At 42.4% G+C, this 14,138-nt stretch overlaps 1 protein-coding gene across 6 annotated transcripts in view; it reads right to left on the reverse strand.

The window, feature by feature from the left end:
* Window positions 1-563: 563 nt before the first annotated feature.
* Window positions 564-14,138, reverse strand: part of fhip1aa (FHF complex subunit HOOK interacting protein 1Aa) — a 30,563-nt gene continuing 16,988 nt past the window's right edge. For all 6 annotated transcript variants that reach the window (XM_040023844.1, XM_040023842.1, XM_040023841.1 and 3 more), the window contains 10 exons: window positions 9,441-10,121; window positions 7,759-7,917; window positions 7,544-7,630; window positions 6,811-6,978; window positions 6,480-6,559; window positions 6,090-6,292; window positions 3,788-4,792; window positions 3,514-3,692; window positions 3,240-3,360; window positions 564-2,565 (listed from right to left, as the gene is read on the reverse strand). In XM_040023844.1, coding sequence (XP_039879778.1) covers window positions 2,366-2,565; window positions 3,240-3,360; window positions 3,514-3,692; window positions 3,788-4,792; window positions 6,090-6,292; window positions 6,480-6,559; window positions 6,811-6,978; window positions 7,544-7,630; window positions 7,759-7,917; window positions 9,441-10,121 — 2,883 coding nt within the window. In that variant the 3' untranslated portion in view covers window positions 564-2,365. The remainder of the gene's footprint in view (window positions 2,566-3,239; window positions 3,361-3,513; window positions 3,693-3,787; window positions 4,793-6,089; window positions 6,293-6,479; window positions 6,560-6,810; window positions 6,979-7,543; window positions 7,631-7,758; window positions 7,918-9,440; window positions 10,122-14,138) is intronic.

Here is a 14,138-nt window from a genome sequence, read left to right on the forward strand (position 1 = left end):
GTTCTTTTATTTAAATCTAGTAGTCATGGCCATCAGGGATGGCTGAAAAGCTGATCTTAAGTATTATTTCCCTTAAAGCGAATGTGTGTAATTCAGTTTAATTCGTTCCATATAACTTAATGTGCCATTTGGCTATTGCTGTGTTGGCCATTATGGTCATTTGTGAGGCAGAAGATGAAACTGCTGACATGACATTCGCTGGCTTATTGAGAGGAGCTGAGAAAACCTGCCAGCTCAAGAATCCAGGAAGGATCCCAGTCTGAGAGCTCCCTCTGGTGGTTGAATCATGTCATAATATGACAAGCATACCCTACTTGATTTTGGGGTCCTTCTGTTTAACACCAGTTCTCTCCCCCCCCAGTTCCCACCCCTGTAATGACCGGTTTGCATGAGCAGTCAAAAAAGATGCAGCTCACTCATAAAAACAATGTTGATCTTGTGTATTCGAGCGGTGATGATATTTATGAGCTGCTGGTTTTCCTGCACAGTTCGTCTTGTGCTTGCTGCGTGTCTTAGTCACTGCTTGGAAATGGAAAATGTTTACTCAGCGCACACACACACACTTCAAGTTCAAGTTTTTTTTTTAATTATTATTATTGTTATTATTATTATTATTAACAGAGGCATTCCTTTGTATCTGAGACAACAGTGAACAGCAGCCTGGTTAAATCTTGAACACAAAACAGATCAAAAGTCGTATCAGATGAGTCTTTGGAAGATAAATCTACTGAAATTGGTTGATCAACTGCAGTCGTGCCACAGAGGTGTTAGACAGTGAGTGGCACTGTGGTATTAGAAGGCTGATAAAGTGCTCTGCAACATTCATAAAGACCTATTCAGCGGTCCTGAAAATGGCTTTGACTTGTAGATTTTGAGCAGTTTTGTAAAGAAAAAATAAACGTATTTGTATCAAGTAGGAATCAAACAATTTAAAATGAAACACAAAGTTTCATGTTTCAGATTTAAACCTAAAAGTAAAATCCAACCTTCTCAGCTCAACTTCTAGATAAGATCATTGACCTACTCGGTGTAGTTCACACATTCTTCTGCTCAATCAAAAAAACCTACATTTTCAGCTCATGCTGCAAAGTTTCATATTGCTCCTGTTTAACTCCTTCACAAATCAGGCAACATTGTGAAGTGAAATCATAACTTAGACAACAATTTGCAAGTATTTCTATGTTGGAAGGTTCATTCAGAAGAAGCATGCTTTGTAACAAAATATATATGTATATCTCACAGCATCTCCTTATACTGATAACCACGTGCAGACTAAATTAAAGGCAATTCAAAGCAGGCTACCTTCAACACAATCCAAACTGATTTTCAACAGATGCAGAACTATGATTGAAATTTCAAACTGATCACAGCTAACACAGCAGACGAAGGACCGCACGCTTAAAAACAAATAAAAAAAGCAACTAACCTCATCAAGAAAAAAAAATGGCAACAGAAAAAAAAGAGCTTAAATACCCCATCCCATTACGAAATATGCTGAACTTAATTATTCTTGATTGTCACCAGAACATACAATATGTACATTATGAGGCATCATAAAGGTAAGGCAGACAGTTAAATACGTCACTGCTGAACCTGGTTTGTCGGTTTTTCGCAGATATGGAAAGGCGCAGAGGCCACAAGTGTGGAAATTTAGTGCATCGTTTCACCTACAGCTGTTTAAGAAAATCTCCTGAGGTACCGTCATGAGTCAACAGGGAAGGAAACAAAATCTAACACGATGATTTTGTGGAAACACCCTTTCGTGAAGACATATTTTCGCTAAAGGATTAAGTGTCACAACAGTTGCATAAGAACAAAGTTTGGGTGCGTTTCTGTGAAGTTGCTAGCACTGCACCTTGCAGTGATCCATAGACGCAACACTTCTGAAAGGCCACCTGAGTAATATCGAGTACCACACTGAGCAGCGGATGTCGTACTGTGGATGGAGCTGATTGTAGAAGACATTCGGGTTGAGGTCAGGACCCAGACGGTTCAAATAAGGGCTGATGACTGCTTTAATTCTTTAAATGTCTACAGTCTTTGGTTAGTGGTGGAGCTGGAGCCTTAGTCATGAACATTTCGGCTGGTGAAAGGCTTCAACAAACTGGTCAAAGTTTAGAAATCCTCCTTGGCTGCCAAATTCTTTCCAGAAGTGGAATGAATACATTTAAAAAGTTCATGAAGATTTTCTTTTGCTTGGAAAATAAATACTCTATATTTTTAAAAAGTAGTTGTATAAAAATCACTGGATCTAAAAAGGTTTCTATCAAGCGCTGCCCAAAAAGGACATAAATATCAAAAGAGACTCTTTTTATAATCTTTCCTAGTTAGGCTGGACTCTTGACGGAGGCCTAATGGGACACAATTACTCTTCCATAGGAATGTAAGATAAGATGGAGTGCTCTTGTGCAATTGCAGCCAGTTCTTTAAGGAACTCAGTGAAGAGAACGGTAGCGAAGACCTCGGTCCGCTCCAGGGAGATAGCTTTGGGTTTTGGTGGGGGTGAATTCTTTAGGATCCTTCCCCCCTCATGGTGGTTGGAACCGCTGCTGCCGCCGCTTTTGTCTGTGAGGATAAAGATTGAATGAGTTGCACCGACTAACAACCACGTGAATACGCTGACATATTGTACATGCAAAAGTCTGGATTCAAAGATATTCTCTAAACATATTTCCGTTTCCTGATTTCTAAATACTACGCTCTGCTCGTCTAAATAATTCCCTTTAAAATTCCTTTCTTCTGACAACACTTTTTCAAGCCTGCTCAGCTCTGAACCTACAGGGAATATAGTTCAAAACCACGGCTAAAGCTTCAGGGCTAGAAAGAGAAAGCAGCTCAACTCCAAAGACACACAACTTAAAGAACTCAGCACAGGCAGTTAGATTTATTCTGGTACCAAACAGGAGCCCAAAAACAACCAATCAGGAATGCCGATGTTGCCTTGAACCATATTTAACACCATGCTGGTAAGGCTCAGGAATAATAAACAGTAAATCTAATGCAATCTGCCTTACTAACCATCTGGAATCTACCAAAATACTTCCCAGAAAGCTTTTACAAACAAACTATTCCTGGCACAGTCCTGGCAGGGCTAGCAGGGTAGCTTATGGGCTCTCACAGTATAATCAAAGAGATATATACATATATAAATAGATACTTGATTTTTCATACTGTTATAGAGCCATGTGCAGATTTCAATAAGAGCTAAAACAGAAAAGGAGAATCTGAGCTGTTGTCACCTGTTTCTATGAACGAGGGCTCCCGAGCCATTAGCCAGTGTTGGGCAGCAGTGATCAGCTCTGTAAAGTCCTTCTTGCTGGCAGCCAGCTCCTCTATCTGGTTCTTTACAATGGCTAGTACCTAAAACACAAAGCAAAAACAACATGATTTGCATGTGCACCATTTACAGAGGTGATATGATTAAGGCTCAAATAAAGACAATCGACTTAAAACTAAAAAAGTGCCAAGTATTTCCAAATCCCCCAACTAAGACCTCAAAACTTGAGGGGTTACCTGGTAAAGAGAGCGAACAGTCGGCTGAAAAACCAAGTTGGTGTTGAGGAGGAAGGAGCGCAGCAGAGGCTGAGGGTAAGCAGCTAACTGGGCCAAGATACCCGTCAGCAACAGGTTGACATGAAGCGAGTTGGATAGCATGTTCTCCAGACGAGATAAAAGCACGCTGATGAATGGACCTGCAGGGAAGGAGGTTCAAAATAAAAATTCTTTCCAAATTCATTTTTGAACAAATGATGAGACTCCTACCTAGCTAAGATATTCCTCAGCTCACCTGTAAAAGGTAGTGAATGGTTTTTAGTCGCACTCCCGCTGTGAAACCTGTTGATTGTCCCAAATGGTGAATGCAGTTTCTCTGGCTCTGGCGTTTCAGCAGAGAAGGAGGCGAAATCCATCTCGTCCTCCTCCACCACCTCCACAGGCGTGATGGGCTTCTTCACCTCCCTGTCAGCTTTGACCTGTTTTCCACCTGCTTCGGGGTCCAAAGTGCGAATGAGCTCCTCATACTGAGCCATGAGATCGTCACCCAACGCTACAGCAGTCGTGTTTTGGAGGTTGGCGTTGCAATCCGTCTGACCATTAGCCTTTGCGTCCAAGCTATTCCTGCTATTATCAACCATCGCAGAGCTTGGAAGTGTTAGATTGAGCCCATTTTTGAGGGGAATGTCAGCTGAGCCTGGCTTGGTTTCTTCCGTTTGCGAGCTACTGGGTTTACTGGTGCGCTCGACATCGCCGGAGTCTTTCTTTGCGATGAGATCGTACACCATGACGTCATCCTGGAAGTCGTTCTCCTCGATGTATGAGCCTTTAACCAACATTCGTGCTGTTCTCCTCATCTCCTGGATGTGCTTCGGGGGCTCAGCAGGAGGCGGCTGGGGAGGTCTGCTCTCTGCCGGAGCATCGGCGGTCTGCACGGGGCACGCGTCGTAACTGTCATCCCACTCCAGCTCCAGCTGGTTGACAGGAAGCGGGTCTGTACCCGGCAGCACGCAGGATCCTGCTTGTGATGCAAAGGGATGTTGAGCTTTCTTGAGAGCGATCTGGGGGTGCCGACTCGTTAGCCCCGGCTCTTCGAGGACGCCCGGCTGGTATTTCTCAGGAGGTGGGTCCTCGCCATCGTACGGGGCTGACCACACCCGGCAGGCACGTATGCAGCTGCTGATGCTCAGACGGGCGTCGTAGAGGTAATGAAGATAACTGACATCCAGGTAGATTTCTGACCCGATGGTGCAGGAGTTTCCTGAGCCATCATTTTCTTCAGAGAAACTCATTTCTTCCTCTGATTTAAAAAAAGAAAGAAAGAAAAAACAGATAAGAACTGTTGATAAAAGCTGGTGTGCAGGGCCTCAGCACAGCACTCACACAGAGCACAACTAATGAGTTTGACATGTAACTACAGGGGGTAAAGTGATGTAATGCATCGAAACAGCGGGAGATCTCGCTATTTGATAAAATACTCACAATCAGCCCCGTTACATGTTGGTTTCCCAATTAAATGCAGATCTACACCTTACAGTGCGCCATATGTCTGAACAGATTTGGGAAACGTTCCATTAATAAATTATCCCATTTTAATTTTAGTTCCTCAACCACCACATTAAAGGATTTTTTTTTTTCACCATTTATGCCAAATTTTCTGACATGTTATTAGGTTATAATATCCAACGTTTCAGTTACCTGACTGAGTGAGTTGATTTGAGCCAATTATTCAGCCAGTTAGACTAACTAACCAACAGCGGGAATAATTGGAGCACTTGATCATGCTTTTCTACTTGGGTATTGACAGATATGGATACTTATTATCCATGTCTCTCAGGAATATAACATATGTAGAAAGATCCGAGAGCATTTAATAATTTTTAAGGTATTACATGTATTTAAAGTTTGTTGTTGCCATGACAACAGACACTGTCTATTAATCTTTCCTTGGGAAAAGAAAAGGTGTTAACAGTTAATTTATTATTTTTGTTCTGTAACGTTAAATACAGTTAACAGTGTGCATTTTAACATATTAAGCAAAAAGAATCAAGCTTTTCAAATAGAAAAGAACTGTTTTACACCATCAGGTTAGGGCTGAGCAGTTGATTGAATTTTCTTAATATTAAACAGCAAGCAAAAGCAAATCGCTGTGTGATGATCTGCCTGCATGAGCCAATCACAGATGTTCCCTGCAGTGCACTGCATGAACTTCCCTAGGTTTAGCTTGGATCAGTAAAAAAAACATAAAAATTAAATAATTAATTAAAATAAAACGGAGCAACAACAGATAACAGACCGTCTAAACAACAATCAAATGTCTGGCACAGCAGGAGGCGAAGAGCTTCTCCCTTGAAGCAGATCATCATTTGATGTTTGGAAATATGCCAAAAAGCAACACAACCAACTTATTCAACCACCTGAAAACGCAGAATTAACTGCAGTGTAGTTAATGCAAAATTAATAATTTAGGCTTCAGAAAGGCGCTAAACATGCTGGACGAAAGACTTCATCATACCAAAGTCACTGTGGCCATACATTTTACTAAAAACACAAAAAAAAACCCTGCAAAAGTAATACTCGATTGTTCTATTTGTTACCTGTGTTTCCCGAATTGTCAGGAGTCTCTCCGCCCTTGGAAAACAGAATGGAGTCCAGCTGCCGGAGTGGCGGCGGGCTGCGATCGGGAGAGCAGCAGGATGGCGTTAACGCCAGGATTTTCGCTGCTGAGGCCGAATAGTAGTCCCGCTCCCTCACTACACGTCTCTGACTCAGCATCATGTGATTACAGGGGATCAGGTACCTGGGGAGGCATATGAGAGGGAGATGTGAGGAAAGCCAACGTGTGGCTGTAGGCAGAGAATGGTGAGGAGGGGACAGCGGGCAGATGGTAACAGCGGGAGGTTGCGAGTAAAAGCTCATCGTGCTGTAAAGCAATTAGATGCAGCATGTTACCACGAGTGGGACGTGTCAGCGTGTGGGCCGCTCACCTTAATACGAGCTGCAGCATCACATCTTCACAGTATAAACCAATGAGAGTGCGGAAGAGTGCCAAGGACACAATCCCCAACTGTAGAGTTTAATCAAGTCAGAGAGACACAACAGAGCAAATTTTAAACACTAATTTATTCAGTCCTGAAGATATTTGCACAATAAATTTCACAATATAGGAGAACTGGTTAAACAATCACATATGTTTCCTGTAACAGTAGAAAGAGCATCTGGGACCATTTGTAAAACCTGTTCCTGGCTTATTAAACCTGAGCCATGCTCTATGTGCTGCATGGCAAAACTCGTTCCCCTAGCTGTGTGCTGGGTTACCTGGAAAGGTGTGTTGATGCGGCTGACTAGAGTATCCAAGATATGGACGTTCTCGTGACGGTGGAGGAGGATGAAGGAGAGGAAGGTCTGCAGCAGTGCTGGCTCGGTTACACTTCGCAGGAAGAGGTCCAGGTAAGCTGTGGTGGTCATCACCTCCTCTAGGGTCACCTGTACACACGCAGGAATCAGTCAGCAGAGATTGTGTGAGTGCCACAATAAATGATCAAATATTAAAACCTGATTCTGTATCGTAGCAGTACTGAATTAAGGATTCATTTAAGCGAGGGAAATTAGGTAATTAGGTAATTTAATTATTGCGTGCGGTATTGCCTCATTATAAAAGAACTAAACAAATCATTGCATTATATAGAATTAAATATGATGTCCTTGACTATACATTAAATAGCCTAGAATATGGGTCGTCTTACACTTTCTTCCAACTCTCTCTTGATAGTTTAACCTAACTAGTGTCCTTTTTACCTTTAGACACAGCCCAGTTCATGGATTTTCTGATGCCAAGCTCATATTTAATGGATGACAGTGATATCTATCAGCTCAATTAATTTTTTGGGTAGAGGGGAAGAAATGAGTCATTTTTGGAGTGTTTATGCTTGTATGTTTTTGTTGACACACCGCGTCGTCCTGCAGAATAACCGCTTTCTGTAATTGGGAAATGAAACAGCAGAAAGTACTTCCTTTTATCCAGGTGAAGAGAAATTGTGCTACTGCTAACCTTGTGGAGTGCTGGTGCAAGGACAGGCACAAGGAAACCATTGTAGATGTAACTAACCAGCTGGTCTCTGATATCAGGGTGGGCCACCTGGGAGCAGTCAATATCAAGGAGCATGTCAGTCAAGCGTGTAGCCAGGCAGGAGGTTGCAGCCATTTATCACACGTGAATACATTTTTCATGAGGCAGAGCTTTTATCGTGCGGCTCACGTCTTCACCTGAATAACAGCGTTGCAGAATTCCAGTGAGTTGAGAAACTGGATGAGTGATGGCATCTGAAGCCAGTCCTCTTTGTGCAGGCAGTGCCACTCTTCATTGGGGACCTCCAGCTTGGTGGGCAGAGATGAATACAGGCCGCTCAACCCTGTGGCCAGCACCTGCCAAACGAGGTTTTTATATTTAATCTATGCACCGTTCATATAAAGTTTCCTCCAGAACCAAAATATCATTCAAATTTGTGGTTCTAAGTAGAATTTACTTTTAACTTTGAGTAATTAATTTTCTTTAATTGAATCATTGAGACAAATTGTTTAAAATAATGACATTCCCATTACTCTCATGCATGAGGTAAGTACAGCTACATTATAACGGCCCATTTACCTGAACATAGGAAAAAGCACACTGTGCTGCACATACATGCATCATGTAATATAAGAAGTCTATTAAAAATCATCTGCCATAAATTGATTACAGAGAGAATGTTATAAACTTCATTAAACATTAATGAGGTAGTGTACCATATAGCAGATGCAGACACACACACACACACCTCCTCTGCTGTCAGTTTTACCTTAAGCTTCAACAGATTTATTACTGTGTTTTACTACAAAGCTAAAACACTGGTGTAAATCACTTCTTGGCCTCTGCTTTGTAACTTGTAATGCAAATATAAGCGATGCAGCAGTCTACATATCAGCCTGCTGCTTTCTCCTTGCACAGATTTATGCTTCCTATGGATCAGCTCAGCTCGGAGACCTTTAGCAGTATTTGAGATGCGACGTGACTAATGCTTTAATTTCAAAATAAGATTCCATCTTATTTTGAAATCCTTGTGTTCTGGGCCAGATTATCCAGGCATTCTGGGCATATGTCCGCAGGCCTCAGACACAGTTGAGGGCCCACCCAAGCACCAAATAAAAGAAAAAAAGAAAAAAATAATACCAGATTTTGATTCTCTTAAACTTTTTTTGATCATAAAAACATATATCATGGGCGCAGTGTAAGGTACCCTGCTCTCCACAGGCACACATTCCCATATGATCTGTCTAATTACTTAAGAAGCAAAAAACATGTAATCATCAAATCAAGTTGGCGCGTGCCCATCGCATATTTGTGCCCAGGGGTCTTTAACTTGATGATCTGGGCATGCCTGCATTGTAAGTACCAAGAACTGCTTTACAAATGCAACACAGGCTATACCAGCACAACCAAATTAAAGTGTAAGATGAGTGGCATTATTAGTATTGTAGTATTGTACACGTTCCTCTGCAGCATTATTCTGCTGTGCCCTTCTTGTAGACGCCAGTGGAACCAATTAAATTCTGTCTGCATTCAAACCTCATTTTGAAAGCACTGTCTGCAGCCGTGAATAAATGACGTTATTTACATGGGATTATCTTGCAGCTGTGCTGTAATCTTATAAATGCCACACATTTGGTGCCAGATTTTTATTTACCCTTGTTTTGGGTTTTTTTTTTTTTTTTTTTTTTTGCTTTTTTAAGTGAGCCCATGAATTAATCACCATCTGCTCTCTGACTAATTATGACACCCAGACACAGAAATGTCAGGGAACAATGCTGCCAATGTTAGTGCGTGAGTGGGATTATTTAGTATTTAGGACAAAACGATTCCTTTTGAATTTTAAGGAAAGTGAGCCGCTGAGCTTCCATTTGGGACTGACCGGACAGAAGAAGGTGTTCTCTGCGATGTGTTTGGCCACTCGCTCATTCTCAGCAGACAAAGACATGATGAGCAGTAAGGCATCTCTGGCTTGCTGGCCCACCGTGCCCTCTCTGTGAATAAAAGGGATGAGCAGGGAGAAGATGAGGAAGTTGGTGGCTCCCTGATCCTCGCTCGTGTGGAAAAACAGCTCCAGAATTGAAGGGTCCTTCGCCAGGACGTAGCACAGCTGGTTGAGCAGCAACACCAGCTCGGCTTCGACCGCAGGCGCAGTGGTGCTCGAACAGGAGGACAGCAGCATCATGAGAGGCCGCAGGATGGGCTTGTGGTGCAGCAGAGGCTGGCGCGCCTGGCCCACCAGCATCTCGTACATTTTCAGCTGCTCCAGCTTCATGTCGTCCGTGAACTCTCGACGGAGGCTCCACACAAACAGACGCTCCATCACGTTCTCCATCACCACAAACTCCAGGATGGGGCCCATGGCTCCGGCCTGACCGCTCTCCTCCTCCATCAGCAGGAACAGCATGTGCTCCACATAATTCTGCACCGCGCTTGCCTCGTCTCCAGGGATGGGGCCGAAACGAGAGCTGCCGCTAGAGCCGGCGGTGAGGTTGATGACACTGAGGGAGGACAGGGCGGAGCTGCTGCGCAGGGGATCATGCTTTTCAAGGATCTTCACTACCTACAGTACAAGAGAAGAGGAAAAGCACACTAGTTTTTAATTGTTCATGCAGAAATAGAATACAGATGATATGAGATCTTAGACTTTTAAGTCACCCAAGAAAGTGTCTGTCATACAGATAAACTCCTGTTATCTTTGATCTAACCTCTGTGGTATAAGAGGTTAGATCTGAAATGTTGGCGTTTTATGATGCTTTTATTACAATACGATGCCAGCCTGTTAAGGCATCATTGCGATGTTGTAGGGCGTTATATTGCTAAAAATAAATGGTGTATTGTACACCTTCCTCCATGCCCTTTCAGATGATCTATTACTCCATTTGGTTTCTAAAACAAATATTTCCAACGTCAACTCTCACCTTGAGTCCTAAAAATGAAGGTCAAACGTTTGGCCAGCCTAGGTACTCATGTCACCAAGTTTAAAGAAAAAAAATGTTTGTCACATAAAGTTTAACTGATTATCCACATTTGGTGCAACATTGATCTGATTTTCACCAAAATTAAGTATCCACTGTTACAGAAAATTTTAAAAATTATATATTGAAAACCACACATGCTGGATTGCTAACAGACAAACAGACCCTACTTTGTGGGGGAAACTGTAATTGTTTTTAATGAAATACTAAATTGCCTCAGTTTAAACTTCTCAGACGTTTTCTATGTTCTTATGGGAATAAAATATGGGTTTGTGAGATTTGCAAATCATTGCATTCTGTTCTTATTTACACTTTACACAGTGTCCAAACTTTTTTGGAAGTGGGACTGTATGCAATACAAATAGGTACAATCACTTCCTTATTCCTGACAGGTTCAGTTTCAACAGAAGTGGAGTGGGGACAAGCAGCACTGTATGAATAAACTCACTTTGGTTGCACAGAATAATACAGTCCTTTGTGTATCCAGTCCCTCCCGTGTGTGTGTGTCTGCTGTGTAGAAACCAGTGTCACAATAATGGAGCCAGTGTCCCCAAGCTGACGCTGCTGCCATGACAATAACAGTCTGTGTATGAGATAACTGGGCATGGCTAATGGCAGCAAGAGAACAGAGTCTGTAATCCCAGCCTGAGCTCAGTGGAACAAGCCACAGGGATCAGTCCAGCTCAGGCTCTCCTTCCAATTCTGAAGTAACAGGAAGGAGGCCGGGGATAAGATTTTCCCAAACTGAACATCCGGAAGAATGGAACCACGATCATGGACCACCTTATACTGGTGACGTTATGGTCGGTTCCAAAAGGGGTCAGTATTCACAGTGTTTTTTGTTGTTGTTTTTCAGGATTTGCCCAACGATGCTTATTGGTGGCATTATTTTACATATTAAGCTGGAACATGAGCGATACAGAGGTCTTTTAAAATGTGACCAAGAAGTAGGCTCAGGCTGGATCAATGTCAAATATTTCCCAAGAGCAGTCAGTCATTGTTATGCTATGGATGCTGGCATAATAGTGCCATAGATATGGGAGGATCCTCAAATGACAGTAGTATCATATTACCAGCCCCCAGTGCCTCACTGTGTCTGTGACAGTAACTTCAGTTAACCATCAGACAGAGCAATGGACACATTGAATCATTCAGAATAACATTCATGGTTTAAAGACAGATCTTCACTGTACTCAATTATGAAAAATCAAGACTGCAAACGCCAGTGAGGAAGGAAAAGTCAAGTGTCATAGCAAATTCAGACAAAACTGCCAGATTTTCTTGACGACTAAAATGAATCAGAGACCTTTACAGAATCACCATAAACACGCTGCCCACACTACACAGACTACAGTTAAAGACTGTTACCAGCAACTGACAGATCACTTAATGTGACGCAACACACAGCTCCGTGACGCCTGGAGAGAAGCTGATAAGAGCCAGCAAATGAACCTAAAGCTAATCTTCAACTCTGAAACAGCCAGAGCTTCTCACACAAAGACAAGGTCATTACTTACAGCGTGTTCACTGTTTTCTGAGCTGAAACAAGTCAAGAGCATTCTTATCAGGCTAGAGATTAAGTAAGAATGAAAACAAAACTCTGTGTGAGGTGGATTTGTGCTGCCTGAAGCAAATCGAACTTTAATCCGAGCCCAGAGTTTTTGATTACGGCTACTGTCAAGATGGGGATGAAAAATATGAAGCTGAGCAGACAGCTAGCAAAGACGGCCACATGACTCATGAGGTGTCTGTTGACATTGCTTAGTATTAGCTGCAACAGACTGATTGTGTTTATTTCACGGTTACAGTTGTTATTAAAAATATCCCATTTGTGTGACAAGTTGAAAAGTGTAAAATCTACAATTGTGAAAAATTTTAAATGCTTTGAATGTCTTGTACATCATTAAACGGTTTATCATCACTAAATCCCCAGATGTTTCACATTGGCACATTACGGTAGTTATAAAACCACTCACATAATAAAGAGCTGTATAAAGAGCTAACATCTCCAAACCAAGGGAAAACCAATTCTACAGGGGAGACCTACCTCAACACTTGTGCAGGTGAAACCAAAGGGAAGATATGCTTCACCATATTTTCTAGTCTTTGGCTTAGAATGAAGTTGGTCTGGAAACATATTCAGCTATGCTTCATCTCCTGCTTTGTGTTTGTGTGGGCGCCCCGTGCTAGCAGTGTCCAAGCGTTTTGGGGGGTTTTCCCCCCTTTTCATACCGCCCCCGCCCGCCCGCCCGCAATGGCTCTACGCCCCCCTAGGGGGCGGGCCCCACACTTTGGTAAGGTCTGCACTAGGATGATGTCGGCGTAAATGTGCAGTCATATTCATTGTGTTCCCACTAGTGCTGTCAGCGTTAATCTTGTTAAAATGACATTAACGCCTCAAATCTCCGTTAACAAGCTACCGCCGATCGCCCCGTGTGTGGGGCTGGACGACGTCAACACGTTAACGAGCTAACTGCGCTAACGCACCAGTTCCCACCAATATAATTGAGCATGGCGTGGCACATCCAACATACTGTTTTACTTTTGTCCATGAGGAGTTTACCATCAGGGTCATACTTCACATGAAAAATAAAATAGTTCCAAACGCCAGATCTGAATGAGGGTGGGGGAGGTTCAATTTCGGGTAGTGTTGAGGTAGTTGCCATGTTGCAACCAGCTTAACTTCTGTCTTGCTAGCTTGCGCTGCGCTCAGTGGATCTGCGCTCGACAGTGCAGCCTAGGCGGAGTAGTCGAACGCAGATCCACTGAGCTCTCAACACCGACAACATCTTCAGAAGAAAAGTTGATAAAATAAATTAAAAATTTTGTATTGTTCGATACATATGCATACCGAACCGAAAGCACTGTATCAAACGGTTCAATACCGATACGAGTATTGTTGCATCATAGATAGATAGTAGGGGTGCAACGATACACAAAATTCACGGTTCGGTTCGATACTTTGGTGTCACGGTTCGATATTTTTTCGATACAAAAAAAATGTTCATGCCTTTTTAATTTGTCATTTATTAAAATTATAAATATATATTTTAACTCAAAGGTACAGTTTTTAAATTTAACCCTAACCCTTGTGCGTGTTTTTTATTTTGACAGCGAATGCGCACCTGCGGACCACTTATGTGCAGCCCTGGTTATTTAGCTCGTCATATTGCAGCCACAGAAATTATTTTGTCCATGAAACCATAAAGCTGCACTTTCTTTTTGCCTTATAGTCTGATTTGTCATAACTTCTCCGTTTTGTGGTAAGCTTTTCTTTGGCTGTCACTTCTTCACCCTGACCTGTCTTATTTGGCTCAGCAGAACTAAATATATCTGCTGTTTACACACGCACTCACATAAGCTCAGCGATTCTCTGCGCGATCAACCTCTCACATGTTTAAGCTTGCTGCGGGAGATTTCACTTGTCATGTTTGCATAGTAAGCTAACGATTAATAAGACGATGTCAGAGGAATTGGTGCACAAATTATCATCACTCACAGATCAGTGCTGTCGCTCTCTATACACAGTTCGCACGATTGCAAAGTGAAAGCAAAAAAACAAGCGCAAATTCAAACGCGATTTCAATATGTCACATATTGAC

Source organism: Simochromis diagramma, unplaced genomic scaffold (assembly GCF_900408965.1).
Source record: "Simochromis diagramma unplaced genomic scaffold, fSimDia1.1 OVJJ01000302.1, whole genome shotgun sequence".
NCBI lineage: Eukaryota > Metazoa > Chordata > Actinopteri > Cichliformes > Cichlidae > Simochromis > Simochromis diagramma.